At 37.0% G+C, this 13,216-nt stretch overlaps 1 protein-coding gene across 2 annotated transcripts; it reads right to left on the bottom strand.

Annotated features, from left to right (window-relative positions):
- On the bottom strand, positions 1-12,681 carry LOC306872819 (NLR family CARD domain-containing protein 3-like). 2 transcript variants are annotated; one of them, XM_079421677.1, is made up of 14 exons: positions 12,576-12,681; positions 11,816-11,901; positions 11,483-11,600; positions 11,228-11,344; positions 9,942-10,058; positions 9,692-9,808; positions 8,194-8,310; positions 5,620-7,389; positions 5,306-5,479; positions 4,772-4,945; positions 4,479-4,652; positions 1,149-1,322; positions 827-1,000; positions 1-133 (listed from the first exon to the last, which is right to left on the bottom strand). In XM_079421677.1, exons 3-14 carry the CDS (start codon positions 11,596-11,598, stop codon positions 127-129), a joined length of 3,231 nt encoding a protein of 1,076 aa, XP_079277803.1. In that variant the 5' UTR covers positions 11,599-11,600; positions 11,816-11,901; positions 12,576-12,681; the 3' UTR covers positions 1-126. The 2 variants fall into 2 exon arrangements, with proteins under 2 accessions (XP_079277803.1, XP_079277804.1); XM_079421678.1 differs by having other exon boundaries at positions 827-950.
- Between the last annotated feature and the right edge of the window lie 535 nt (positions 12,682-13,216).

Here is a 13,216-nt window from a genome sequence, read left to right as displayed (position 1 = left end):
GTCACTTCTGAAAAAAAGTAACACAAACACATCTCTGTGTTATGATCATTATGGAATTGTTTTTATTAAATGTGATGTTTCTTTAGTGGCTCTATTCACTGTCAGCCAATTTAGAGAAGATCAGTTCTAAAACCTGTAAGTAAAACACAGACAGCACAACAAACTATTAGCTCTATTTGCAAGAAATAACATAACCCTGTTATGCATGGTGCCAAAATTGCCCTTAAAAGAAAAAAGGTATTTGAACTTTAACTCTTACCAATAATCAATACCCATAATGACTGTCCTGTTCATGCGTGAAAGAGGTTTTACATATTTAACTTTATCTTCTCTAAAAAGGACAGATGCATAATTCTCTCAAAATATATACTTTTAAGGGAAAACAATTGGGAATGACCACACTTTTGTTTTAAAATAATAATAAAAATAATATTAAAATACATGTTTTTGCACCAGAGGAATAGATGTAGAGGAATAGTGTAGTTCACCCAAAAACTAAAGCCGAAATCTGTTCCTTTTATAAAGTGCCTGTGCTTCTTAAGAGGACTTCGATTAAGCAGCATAATTAATATGGATTATGCTGGATGGACTTTAAGCATCAAAGTTTTGGCAGAATGGTTTTTCAGTGAAGGGACAAGAAATCTCTCAGAGTTAAAATGTCATTATTAAGTGGAATTGGAACAACATGGGGGTGCATAATTATTGACAAAAATGTTTGGGTGAACTATCCCTTTAAAACTCCTGACATGATCTGCATTACAAAACTGATTAGTACCAATTAATACCAACCAATTATAATACAAACATTTTAATCATCACTACTCACAGAAGTCTCTTCAGTTCATATTCCGGATCATCCTTCAGAGCAGAGAGCAGCTTCACGTCTGACTTTGCAAGAAGATTTCCAGTCAGATCCAGTTTTTGTAGATGTGAGGGGTTTGATCTCAGAGCTGAAGCCAGAACAGCACAACCTTTATCTGTAACACTACAATCCATCAGCCTGTAGAGAACATTAATAATCTTCACTAATATACAGCTTATATAAGAAGACACTTCACAATCAAAAGATTAACAGGCCCAGTCTAAGGTGCAGACCCGCTTGCTTGAGGGTGTTAATATCATAAAAAAGTAAGACACTTTAATTTTACCACAGTGTTTGTAGTTTACAGTCAGGATCCTTCAGTCCAGCAGACAGCAGATCCACTCCTTTGTCTTCTAGTTTATTTCCAGACAAATTGAGATGTCTCAGGTGTGAGAGGTTCGATCTCAAAGCTGAAGCCAGAGCAGCACAACCTTTATATGTGATACCACAATTAATCAACCTGTAGAGAACAATGACATTCCTCAGTCTCTCTATGCAGGATTAAACTCAGATAAGCAGGAACTTCACAGTCAGAATCCCAGAAAATTTTAACAGGTCCAATCTACGATCCAGTTCTACATGGGTGCTTAACCCTTTAAGCTCTGGACCCCACAGACAGAGGGCATCTCGCAGGACAGTTTTGCTCTGACAGTCCGGGATGTGTTTAAAGCTGCAGCCACTCTGGAGGACTCTTCTGTCAGCATACAGGATTATGCTGAGAATGTGACTGGGTACATTAGCACTTGTGTTGATAACATCATACCCACCATACAAGTCAGGAAGTTCCCCAAGAAGCCCTGGATAAACAGTCAGGTTATGCCACATGCTCAAAATAATTTTCCATATACATCAGGCAACGAGACAGAGTAAAAAGCTGCAAAGTACAGACTGAAGCCATTACAGTATAGAGAGAAGCTGGATAGTTTCTACTCTACTGCTGATGCTGGGCGGATGTGGCAAGGCCTGCAGCACATTACAGACTACAGGACCAGCACGAGCACTATTATCAGCCCATCAGGCAGCCTGCCCGATGACATCAACACCTTCTACACCTGCTTTGAGACCTTCAGTGTCAACACAGAGAGGAGGCACACACACACTTGGAACACCCAACCCCCTCCCCCCTTCCTACTGTCTCATCAGCTGTGGTACACAAAGCGCTGAGGAAGATCAACCAGGGCAAGGCAGCAGCTACAGAGCTGGCTGATGCACTCACTTCCATCTTTAACCTCTCCCTAAGTCAAAACACTGTACCCACCTGCTTCAAGACCACAACCATCACCCCCCTTCCTAAGAAGAGCCCTCCAACCTACCTGAACGACTACAGACCAGTAGCACTCACTCCAATCATCATTTACTTTTACATTTAGTCATTTAGCAGACACTTTTATCCAAAGCGACTTACAAATGAGGACAATGGAAGCAATCAAAATCAACGAAAGAGCAATGATATTCAAGTGCTATAACAAGTCTCAGCTATAGCTTCAGTTCAGAGAGAGCTTCATATTCTGAGGCGCGGGTTTGCGCACTTCTAATGACCACGCGCGAGCTCGTGTCCTCTGGCTCTTAAATGTTTAAACTGTCAAAGCTTACATGAGTTTTGTTTAAACACAGATACCAACGTGTGCTGTTCAGGTCTCATCTGTGCGTGAGCTATCAGCACCCGGGTGATGACGGAATAAATGCGCATATTCCAGCATACGGCATTCGCATTGAACAAGAGAATCAGAATCAGAATGAGCTTTATTGGCCAAGTACGAGGAATTTGTTATAGTGACAGAAGCTCCACAGTGCAACAGAGAGACAGCAACAGGACAGGACACATAATAAAGAATAATACAAATATCCAAATAGGCAATGTACAAAACAGCAAAAACACAATATATAATATAGACAATTGTGTGTATACAGGTCTGATATGTGCAAATTTGAAATGAAAACATTAGATAAATAAAAAAGTAAGCAAGTGTGGTGAATAGATAATTAGAGTTGTGTGTTCCGCGTTTTATTGTCAAGTGTTCATGAGATGGATTGCCTGAGGGTAGAAACTGTTCCTGTGTCTGGTCGTTCTGGTTCTCAGAGCTCTGTAGCGTCGACCAGACGGTAACAGTTCAAAGAGGGAGTGTGCTGGGTGTGAGGGGTCCAGAGTGATTTTACCAGCCCTTTAGCTCACTCTGGATAAGTACAGTTCTTGGAGAGTGGGGAGGGTTGTACCAATGATTCACTCAGTAGTCCAGACTACTCTCCATAGTCTTCTGAGGTCAGATTCTGTAGCTGAGCTGAACAGACAGTTATTGAAGTGCAGAGGATGGATTCAATGATGGCAGAGTAGAATTGTTTCAGCAGCTCCTGTGGCAGATTGAACTTCCTCAGCTGGCGAAGGAAGTACAACCTCTGCTGGGCCTTTTTCACAATAGAGTCTATAGATGTGATTGTTTTGAGCGTGTTCAGCTCCAGGTTGGTAAGACTGCACCATACAGCCAGCTCCTTAACCTCCTGTCTGATGCAGAAAAGCTAGTTCATGCATTCATGACCTCTAGACTAGACTATTGTAATGCACTGCTAGGTGGTTGTCCTGCATCTTCAATAAACAAGCTACAGATAGTCCAAAATGCAGCGGCTAGAGTTCGAATGGCTAGAATGGTTTGTCCACGTTTTTTTCCAATGTTGTTGTAATGTACTGGGAAGCCAGAATGCGCATCCATTAACAGAAACATACATTAGCCGATCCCTGTTTGTTTTACATGTTATTTATAACAAACTATATTACACATGCATTGTCATATTTCAGTTGAACCTAGCGCGTGCCGAACCGTGTGTGGAGAACCGTTCGGTTTTTTTCCGCGAACCGTGCCACCCCTGAGTATTTAAGACATGCTGCTGCTGCACAAATAGCATATAAAATAACCCCAAGCAGATCTATACAGTTGGAGCTGGGGAAGGTGGAGGATTTCAGAGGAACTCTGAAAGCGCACTGCAAAATGCTCAAGTGGATGTTAACCAGCCATTTAAATGTAAAGCAGCAAGCTCACTGGCTGTGTATGCAACATGTACCAATCAGGTTGTGCCAAGTCATTTAATGCTGTGAATATCATCAATTACGTAAAGAGCTAGGCATTTTTAAATTGACTGTTGACAAAAGCTATACATTTCCTGCATAGCTGTGCTAGTTTTATCTAATAAATAATCTCATTTAATTAAGATAATCAAGATAATGTACAATCAAAATCAAATTGGAATCAGGGTGCTGGTTCACTATCTGCCATATTATTGGATCTCCCTCTATATCCGTTTTAACCTTTTCAAATAAGACAGAAATATGTTATTCACATATTCTATAAGACAGAGATATGCTATTCAGCTATAGACTCCTTGTCTCTGAAGGCCAATAATCATGTCTGGAACCATACTTGACTGCAAACTTGCAAACCACATGTGTTTGCAGAACATTATATTATCAGCTTAATTTCTCTATGAAATCACAAAACTCTCTTTTGTGTGTGTGTGAGAGGCATGTTTTTGCCTCCTACATCTTTGTCAGTACTGCAACTATAAACTTTTAATGAATATTTCTTGCTAAGTAACAGTGTATGTGACTCTCAGAGAAATTATTTACCACAGTATCTCCAGATTAAAGTGAGGATCCTCCAGTCCATTAGAGAGTAGTTTCACTCCTGATGGTCCTAGTTTATTTCCAGACAGATTCAGTTCTCTCAGGTGTGAAGGGTTTGATCTCAGAGCAGAAGTCAGAACAGCACAACCTTTATCTGTGACACCACAATCAACCAATCTGTAGAGAACAATTACATTTTTCATTTTTGTTTTAAATTTGTAAATAAAACAAAATAAAACTGTCTTTATTCATCATAGGAGGAAAATGGAGAATACTGACCATTTACATAATCTTACCGCAGTGTTTTCAGTTTACATTGAGGATCATCCAGTACAGAAGAGATCATATTAATTCCTAAATCTTTCAGTTTATTTCCAGTTAGGTCCAAATAGCTCAGGTGTGAGGGGTTTGATCTTAGAGCTGAAGCCAGAGCAGCACAACCTTCATCTGTGACACCACAATCACTCAACCTTTAGAGAACAAATGGACACTTGTCAGTCACTTAGTTCAGGATATATCAGATCAGCAGAAATTTCACAATCAAAAAAAGAGACTTGCACTTTAGACTGGACCAAATTGCATTAAGCAGTCTCTTTTTTTTCTAAATGGGTGCTTGATAGTGTTAATTTTAATATGAGCATAATAAATATAATTTTTATGAATTATCCAATGATCATATAAAGCACCTAATTAAGATCGAAACAGCATTATCTTTAGTTATCTGACAGGATACTTAAATTTTTTTTGACTTTCTTTTCTTTTAAATGTATTTTATTATTCATTAATCCCAGTAAGTGAGGAATGAGGATGATACTTTTATACAATCTTACTGCAGTATTTCCAGGTTACAATGAGGATCCATCAGTCCATCTGAGATCAGCTTCACTCCTGCATCTTGTAGCTTATTTCCAGACAGATCCAGATCTCTCAGGTGTGAGGGGTTTGAGCTCAGAGCTGAAGCCAGAACAGCACAACCTTTATCTGTGACACCACACCTACACAATCTGTATAGATTAATGAATGTTAATGAACTAATGACACCAGGTGCAGTTAAAGAAAACAATGTGAAAACTTTGCAAAGTGCAAATGTAATTCAGTGATTTTTTTGTGTAGTGGTGTAGTAATTGTTGACATTTTTACTTACTGAGCTGATCTGGATTCTTTAATCACAGGCAGCAGTTTCTGAAGAACTTCATCTGCTGTATTTTGTGCTCCCATGAATTTTTTTAGATCAAATGCTTCCATCTTCTGCTCTGATGTCAGCAACACAAAAACCAGAGCGGACCACTGTGAAGAAGAGAGTTTGATTTGATTTATTTTTCCAGATGTCAGATAATCTTGGATCTCCTGCATTAGTGAATCATCGCCCAGTTCATTCAGACAGTGGAACAGATTGATGGATCTCTCTGGAGAGAGATTCTCCCTGATCTTCTGTTTGATGTACTCAATTGTTTCCTTTTTATTGTAGGAGCAGCTTCCTGTCTGTGTCAGTAGTTCTTGTAAGAGAGTCTGATTAGACTCCACTGAAAGACCCAGAAGAAAGCGTAGGAAAAGGTCTAGATGTCCATTCTTGCTCTGTAAAGCCTCATCCACAGCTGTCTGATGTAGGCCAGATAATGAATTATTTTTCATCCAATTTAAGACCTTAGAGAAGATATTTTGTTCGGTGGCAGGGTCGAACACATTTATGTAGTCTGTAAAGGAGAAGTGCACATATAAAGCTGCTAGATGTTCCTGAATGCTCAGATGTACAAAGCAGAAGACCTTCCCTTGATACAAGCCAAATTCCTCTCTGAAGATCTGTGTGCACAATCCTGAGTACACGGATGCTTCTGTCACATCAATGCCACTCTCTCTCAGGTCTTCATCATAGAAGATCAGGTTGCCTTTCACAAGCTGCTGAAAAGCCAGTTTCCCCAAATTGAGGATCAAGTCTTCATCTTTCACTTTCTTCTCAAAGTCCCTCTCATTTTTAATGTTTGTCTGAAGGATCAAGAAGTATGTGTACATTTGAGTAACAGTCTTAGGGATCTTTCCTTTCCATGATTTCCCCAATATTCCCTCTAGAACAGTGCCTGAGATCCAGCAGAACACTGGGATGTGGCACATGATGTGGAGGCTCCTTGATGACTTCAGGTGTGAGATGATTCTGTTGGCCAGATTCTGATTACTGATTCTCTTTCTGAAGTATTCCTCCTTCTGTGGGTCATTGAAGCCTCGTACCTCTGTCACTCGATGGACACACTCAGAGGGGATGAGATCAGCTGCTGCTGGTCTGGAGGTGATCCAGATGAGAGCAGAGGGAAGCAGATTTCCTGCAATGAGGTTCATTAGTAGCACATCCACTGTGGCAGATTTACTTGCATCACACAACCTCACATTGCTCTGGAAATCCAGAGACAGACGACACTCATCCAGACCATCAAAGATGAAGAAAACTTTATATTCATCACTGGATATTTTAAATTCTTTTGTTTCAGGAAACAAAACCTGAAGTAGACCTGAAAGACTGAGTCTTTTGTCCTTCATCAAGTTGAGCTCTCTGAAAGGAAGTGGAAATATGAGATGGATGTCCTGATTTGCTTTGCCTTCACTCCAGTCCACAATAAACTTCTGCACAGAGACTGTTTTCCCAATGCCAGCGACTCCCTTTGTCAGCACAGTTCTGATGGGTTTGTCTTGTCCAGGTAAAGGTCTAAATATGTCATTGCATTTGATTGGTGTGTCCTCTGTTGCTGCTTTCCTGGATTGTGTCTCAATCTGTCTCACCTCATGTTGTTTATTGATCTCTCCACTTTTACTCTCTGTTATGTAGAGTTCTGTGTAGATCTCATTTAGGAGTGTTGGGTTTCCCTGTTTTGCTGTTCCTTCATGCAGACACTGAAACTTCTTGACCAGATTTGATCTGAATGTGCTTTGTACCAGTCGAGAGCCATTAAATAAAGATTCACATAACAGATAACAATTAATTAAAGAGGTAAAAGTTACAGCAAACTAATCTCTCTTTCTATCTATCTATCTATCTATCTATCTATCTATCTATCTATCTATCTATCTATCTATCTATCTATCTATCTATCTATCGCAACAATATATTAAAATAGAAATATAATACATTTATTCATTTAAAATTTTAATTAAAACAATAATATAAAATATGAAAAATTAATACATAAAAAAAACCAAAAAAAAAATAAATAAATAAATAAATAAATAAATATATATATATATATATATATATATATATATATATATATATATATATATATATATATATATATATATGCACACACATATATACACACACAACAGAAATATATTAAATGAATTAAACTATAAATTAAAATTATAATAAACCAACAAATATATATTCTAAAAATAGACAGAGAAACAATAAATGCATTAACTATACATTACAATTATAGCAAATGAATAAATCATAAATTAAAAACTTGAAATAATGAATAAAACACAAATTTAACAAATACATTCAATTTTTCATTAAAATGCCCCATTGGGACAAGACCATCTCTGACTTCAATAACAAAATGCCTTTAACTGAAAATTGAGTGTTTAATCTTATCATAATACTGATATCATTACTGACACTCTATCCTCCAATTGGATACTGTTAAGTGCATTGACACAATCTGTATTGTTAAAAGCGCTATATAAATAAAGGTGACTTGACTATCTATCTATCTATACAGAAATGTACCTCAGAACAGTTGATGTGTGTCTTCCCTTAAATTCTATTGGCTTGCCCACAGACAGGTTGCTCATCATGGACACATAGCTGGACTCTGGTGGGTTTGATCTATCTCTATGCAATAGACTTAGAACAGAGTACAATAGAATAGAGACATTAGTAGTATATAAAGTATAAGAATTCAGATTGATTTTACATGTAGATTGTAGATTACTTTCACATATCTGTCTGTCTATCTATCTGCAGATTTAGACAGTAATGTTGTATAGAATAGAGATATTAGTAATACCCTTACCAAAAAGTAGAATACTTCAAGTATACTTAAGTAAAGTTCAAGTATATTTATATGTATACTGTAAGTATATTTGTAAGTATACAAATATCAGTGTACTAGTAGTATACTTTTAAGTGTCCTATTTCAATACTTCTTGGGACTAGAATGGCCCACTTTCTAGTATATAAAAGTATTTCTAGTATATTTTAAGTATAACAGTAGTAAACATTGAGTACACAAATAGTTTACATCAAAATTTTTAGCTTGTACTACAACTATACTAAAAGTGAACTTTTAGGTATACTGATCATTTACTAATTAAATACTTGTAGTAGCATTTTTAGTACACTTTGAAGTATAGTCTCAATTAACTACTAGTTTATTAGTTTATACTGCAAGTATACTCGTAAGTTTTCTTTAAGTGAACTTTACATCATACTTTAAGTATACTACTATGTCCCTATTTAGGTATTAATTTGTATATATTTTGTTATATGAATATCTGAACATAAAAACATCAAAAGAAAGAACAGGGTATCTGCTTGCAAACAAAAACATTTTATTCTAGCTTCATGCATTCTTTTTTTAAATACTTGAATGTGGGTAAGTTTCATAAATAAAAAAAATAAAGAAATAAATAACATTTTGAACAAAAAGCTGAAAAAGACGAATGCCGCGTCCCAATGTGCCTACTTGTACTATGCCCTTAAAGTATGTATTCTTTTGGTGAAGAAAAAGTACACACTTTTGAGTGTGTAGTAGAAGTTTGCAACGTTTGTAGTTTTTCTAAAGCGTTTTATACGTGTTTGAAGTCCTGTACCGAATCATTCCAAAGTGCAAAGGATTGTGGGCAATTTTAGCCATTATAGTGTGCACTAGAGGGTGACACGGGAGTGGATTTTCAGACCTCTCCCGTCCCACTCCAACAAAAAAAAAATCTCGTAAATTATGTACAGAAGATGAGTACTAGCTCATATAACAATTAAAACACGGATTCTAGGAGCACAAGTATAGCTCAAGTATATTTAGACTTTTTCGAAGTATAAATCAAGTATACTTAAATGCCATTTTAAGTATATTTCTGAGAAGTACATAAAAATAGACTAAAAGTATACTTTACTATTTTAGTTTAAAAGAAGTATACTTATAGCACACTTGAATAAACTTCTTTTTTGTAAGGGTATAAGAATAAGATATAAGAAGTATCTATCTATCTAGATATAAATGCTGCACCTCAAATCAGTTGATGTTTGTCTTCCCTTAAATTTTATTGGCTTGCCCATTGACTGGTCACTCTTCATGGACACACAGCTTGCCTCTGGTGGGTTTGAGCTCTCTCTGTGCAACAGACTTACAGTATAATGGAGTACAATAAATTAGACACATAATATATACAAAAATACAGATTAATTTAACGAAAGGTTACTTTCACATAGGAAATTTATCTATCTGTTTATCGGTCTGTCTATCTTAAATGTAGTACCTCATATCAGTTGATGTGTGTTTTCCCTTAAATTTTATTGGCTTGCTCATAGACTGGTCACTCTTCATGGAAACACAGCTGGGCTCCGGTGGGTTTGATCTCACTCTGTGCAAAAGACTTACAATAGGATAGAGACATTAGAAACAGAGATGATAAATTGATTGATCTGTCTGCCTGTCTCTCTGTCTAGGCTTTTCCAGATATTACTTAATATCCAGAAAACAGTAGTGTACAATACTGAAACTGCACTCATCAGAATGATCATCCTTATCATCCCTTCATTGTTTGCATCTCTATATTAGTACAACTGGACCGTAGTACTGCTTTTGATTATACTGACCACAACATTTTTTTGGAGAGGCCTGGAAATGATGTTGGCAACAGGGGAATGGCAATGGCATGGTTTAAATCCTATTTATCTGACCATTATCACTTTGTAGCACCAAATGGCGAGGTATCATATAGATCACAATTTTGGTTAGGAGTACCGCAAAGCTCAGTACTACGACCATTGTTTTTCACCCTGTACATTAGGGTTCCTCAACTCTTGCCCTGGAGGGCCAATGCACTGCAGAGTTTAGCTCCAACCTTGATCAAACTCACCTTCCTGTGATTTTCTAATGATCCTGAAGACATTGATAGAATGCTCAGGTGTGTTTGATTAGGGATAGAGCTAAACTGCAGGAAAGTGGATCTCGTGGACCAAATCTGAGGATCCACGCTATACATGCTACCCTTGGTAGGTATCATTGAGAAATATGGAGTTAATTTTTTTCACTGTTATGCAGATGATATTCAGCTCTGTATTTCTTTGAGGCCCAATGAAACATACCAATTCACAAAATTAACGGAACGCATAGTTCGGATGACTAGTAAAGTCCTACTACTTAATTTAGGAAAAAATAGATTTTTATTTTGCCATTTTTACTTTTATTGTTATAGGTCCGATCAGAACTGTCAGGAAGCAAAGTGGGAGAGAGAGGAGGGGGATGGGATCAGGAAAGGTCCCCTGCCCACAAGGCTATCGGCGCCAACAGAATAGAAGAGGTTTTTAATTATTGGATCAAACATCTCCACATCTCCACTTATTGTTTGACTCTTGATGGATGTTCTATTGTAGACTTATTCATCATGCTTGTCCTGCAGTTTAATTAAACTGTTTTCAATTGGTCCAATATGCAGCAGCTAGAGTACTTACTAGAACCAAGAGGCAAGGCCATATTAGCTCAGTTCTGCCAACACTGCATTGACTACCTGTTAACTATTGTCTCTATCTAACATTATACCTTAGATCAGTTGATGTTTGTTTTCCCTTAAATTTCATTGGCTTTCCCATTGACTGGTTGCTTTTCATGGACACACAGCTGGACTCTGGTGGGTTTGATCTCTCATTGTACAAAAGACTAGAGTAAATTAGAATAGAGACTTTAGAAAAAGACACAGAATTCATATAGTTGATATTACATGTAGGCCTACATATATTTCACACAAGGAATCAATCTATATTTATCTGTCTGACTATGTAGACAGAAGCATTATACCTTAGATCAGTTGATGTTTGTTTTCCCTTAAATTTTATTGGCTTGCCCATAGACTGGTCACTCTTCATGGACACACAGCTGGACTCTGATGGGTTTGATCTCTCTCTGTGCAACATACCTGTACAATAGAATGGAGACATTATTAATAGATTCGGAATTCAAGATTTTAGATTGGACTGGCATTTTCAGTTCTTTCCAGGTTTTCAAGGATGTATGGGAATCTATTTGTATGTCTGTCAATGTATATCACCCAATTAGATCACCAAAACAACCATGGCAAAGATTTACCTACAATGTTAAATACAGTGAAAAAACATGAAGACACTGATGTACCTGCATTCTGAAGGAAAATTGCTGTTGTTGAATGTTTGTGTGTTCTCCATAAATCATTTAGTCTTCACAGAGCTGCATAGGTAAGTCTAAGGCATAAAAAAGTATTTATCACATTTTGTGTGAATTACCTTGAATGTAGTATTCATGAAGACAAAATAGGCTAATGCAAGTTTTGAGATAATGCCTTGGCATGCACTCATTCTTCTCGCCTTAACCAAATGCCAATTATGACAGATTCTCAGAATATCCTTGGTTTCCCACCAAGTACACCTTAACTCCTACTTTAGCAAATAAATTACTATAAAAATGTTGATTCTTATTTTTCAAATGAAATCTTAAGCAGCTGTAATGTGGCGCAGTTGAAATCCACTTTCACTTGCTTTAAGTTTGCAATCCTAAAGAGAATTCACAATTCAGACACAGTGGGACGATTACCCCATTCAGTAATCAGTAGACAATATCTAGATTCTATGACTCTATGTTTTTGTGTGACTTTCCAGAAGACACATTTGTTAATATTTAGAAGTTCTCCTTACAGAGGAACCAAGTTTTCATTTTATAACATTTTAACCTGACAAAACAAATTTTGTCACTGTAATTTAGTAAGCATATCAGGATTGGAGACACAATTTACTGGCATTTTGTTTGTGATTCACCTTAACAGAGAAAAAAAATATCGACAGAGCGGAGCATCACATTTTGGGACTGGAATGTCTCGTAAACAAAGTGTTTACTTTAAAATGAAGATGAAGTACGTTACCCGTGTATACATGCAATGCCGTCTGTTTTCTGTTACTTCAGGACTCCCACGTAAATTGTGTGTATCAAGTAGCATGCATGACTACAGAAGTCGGGCATTCTCCTGTAGACAGGTGTGATAAACTTTCTCCTTATCTCTTACGGCGTAAGGAAAATGACTGCAGTCACGCCATCTGCGTATTGCGCGTCTACATGGCGTTGCGTGGTAGTGATAGATTAAGCTTCGAAACACTTTGCAAATCTGGTATGCAATTATTAAAAAATGATACAGATACAAAAATGATAAACAATGTTATGAACAAGAATCTGGTGGAGTTTACAGAAAACAATTTGATTTAATATTTTTCTGAATTTTTTAAATGTCTCTATATAAATACCATTAAACAAGACGTGCCTATAAAGTGTTTTTTAATCAGCCTAATAGTAACGATTAACTGACTGTGGTTTCAGTTTGATAAGCGATCCGACCCACTCTTTAAAAAAAAAGATTTGCAAAGGTTTCGAAGCTTCATGGCTATCACTACCACGCAACGCCATGTAGACGCGCAGTGATGTTCGGCGCAGATGGCGTGACTGCAGTGGAAAAACTACAGATCAAGAGTTCAGTTTGAAACCCTGGAATAAGCCACTCTCGTAAATTCA

This window comes from Barbus barbus (assembly GCF_936440315.1).
Source record: "Barbus barbus genome assembly, chromosome: 7".
Taxonomy (NCBI): Eukaryota; Metazoa; Chordata; class Actinopteri; order Cypriniformes; family Cyprinidae; genus Barbus; species Barbus barbus.
The sequence above is the reverse complement of the archived record's forward strand: the minus strand, read 5'-3'. Positions and strand labels throughout refer to the sequence as shown.

Coding starts and splice junctions, on each gene's coding strand:
- LOC306872819 (XM_079421677.1), bottom strand. CDS start 11,598: ATGTTGCACAGAGAGAGATCAAACCCATCAGAGTCCAGCTGTGTGTCC. Junction 10,059..11,227: donor CAAACATCAACTGATCTAAG/GTATAATGTTAG, acceptor TCCTATTGTAAG/TCTTTTGCACAGAGTGAGAT. Junction 1,001..1,148: donor TGTAAACTACAAACACTGTG/GTAAAATTAAAG, acceptor TGTTCTCTACAG/GCTGATGGATTGTAGTGTTA.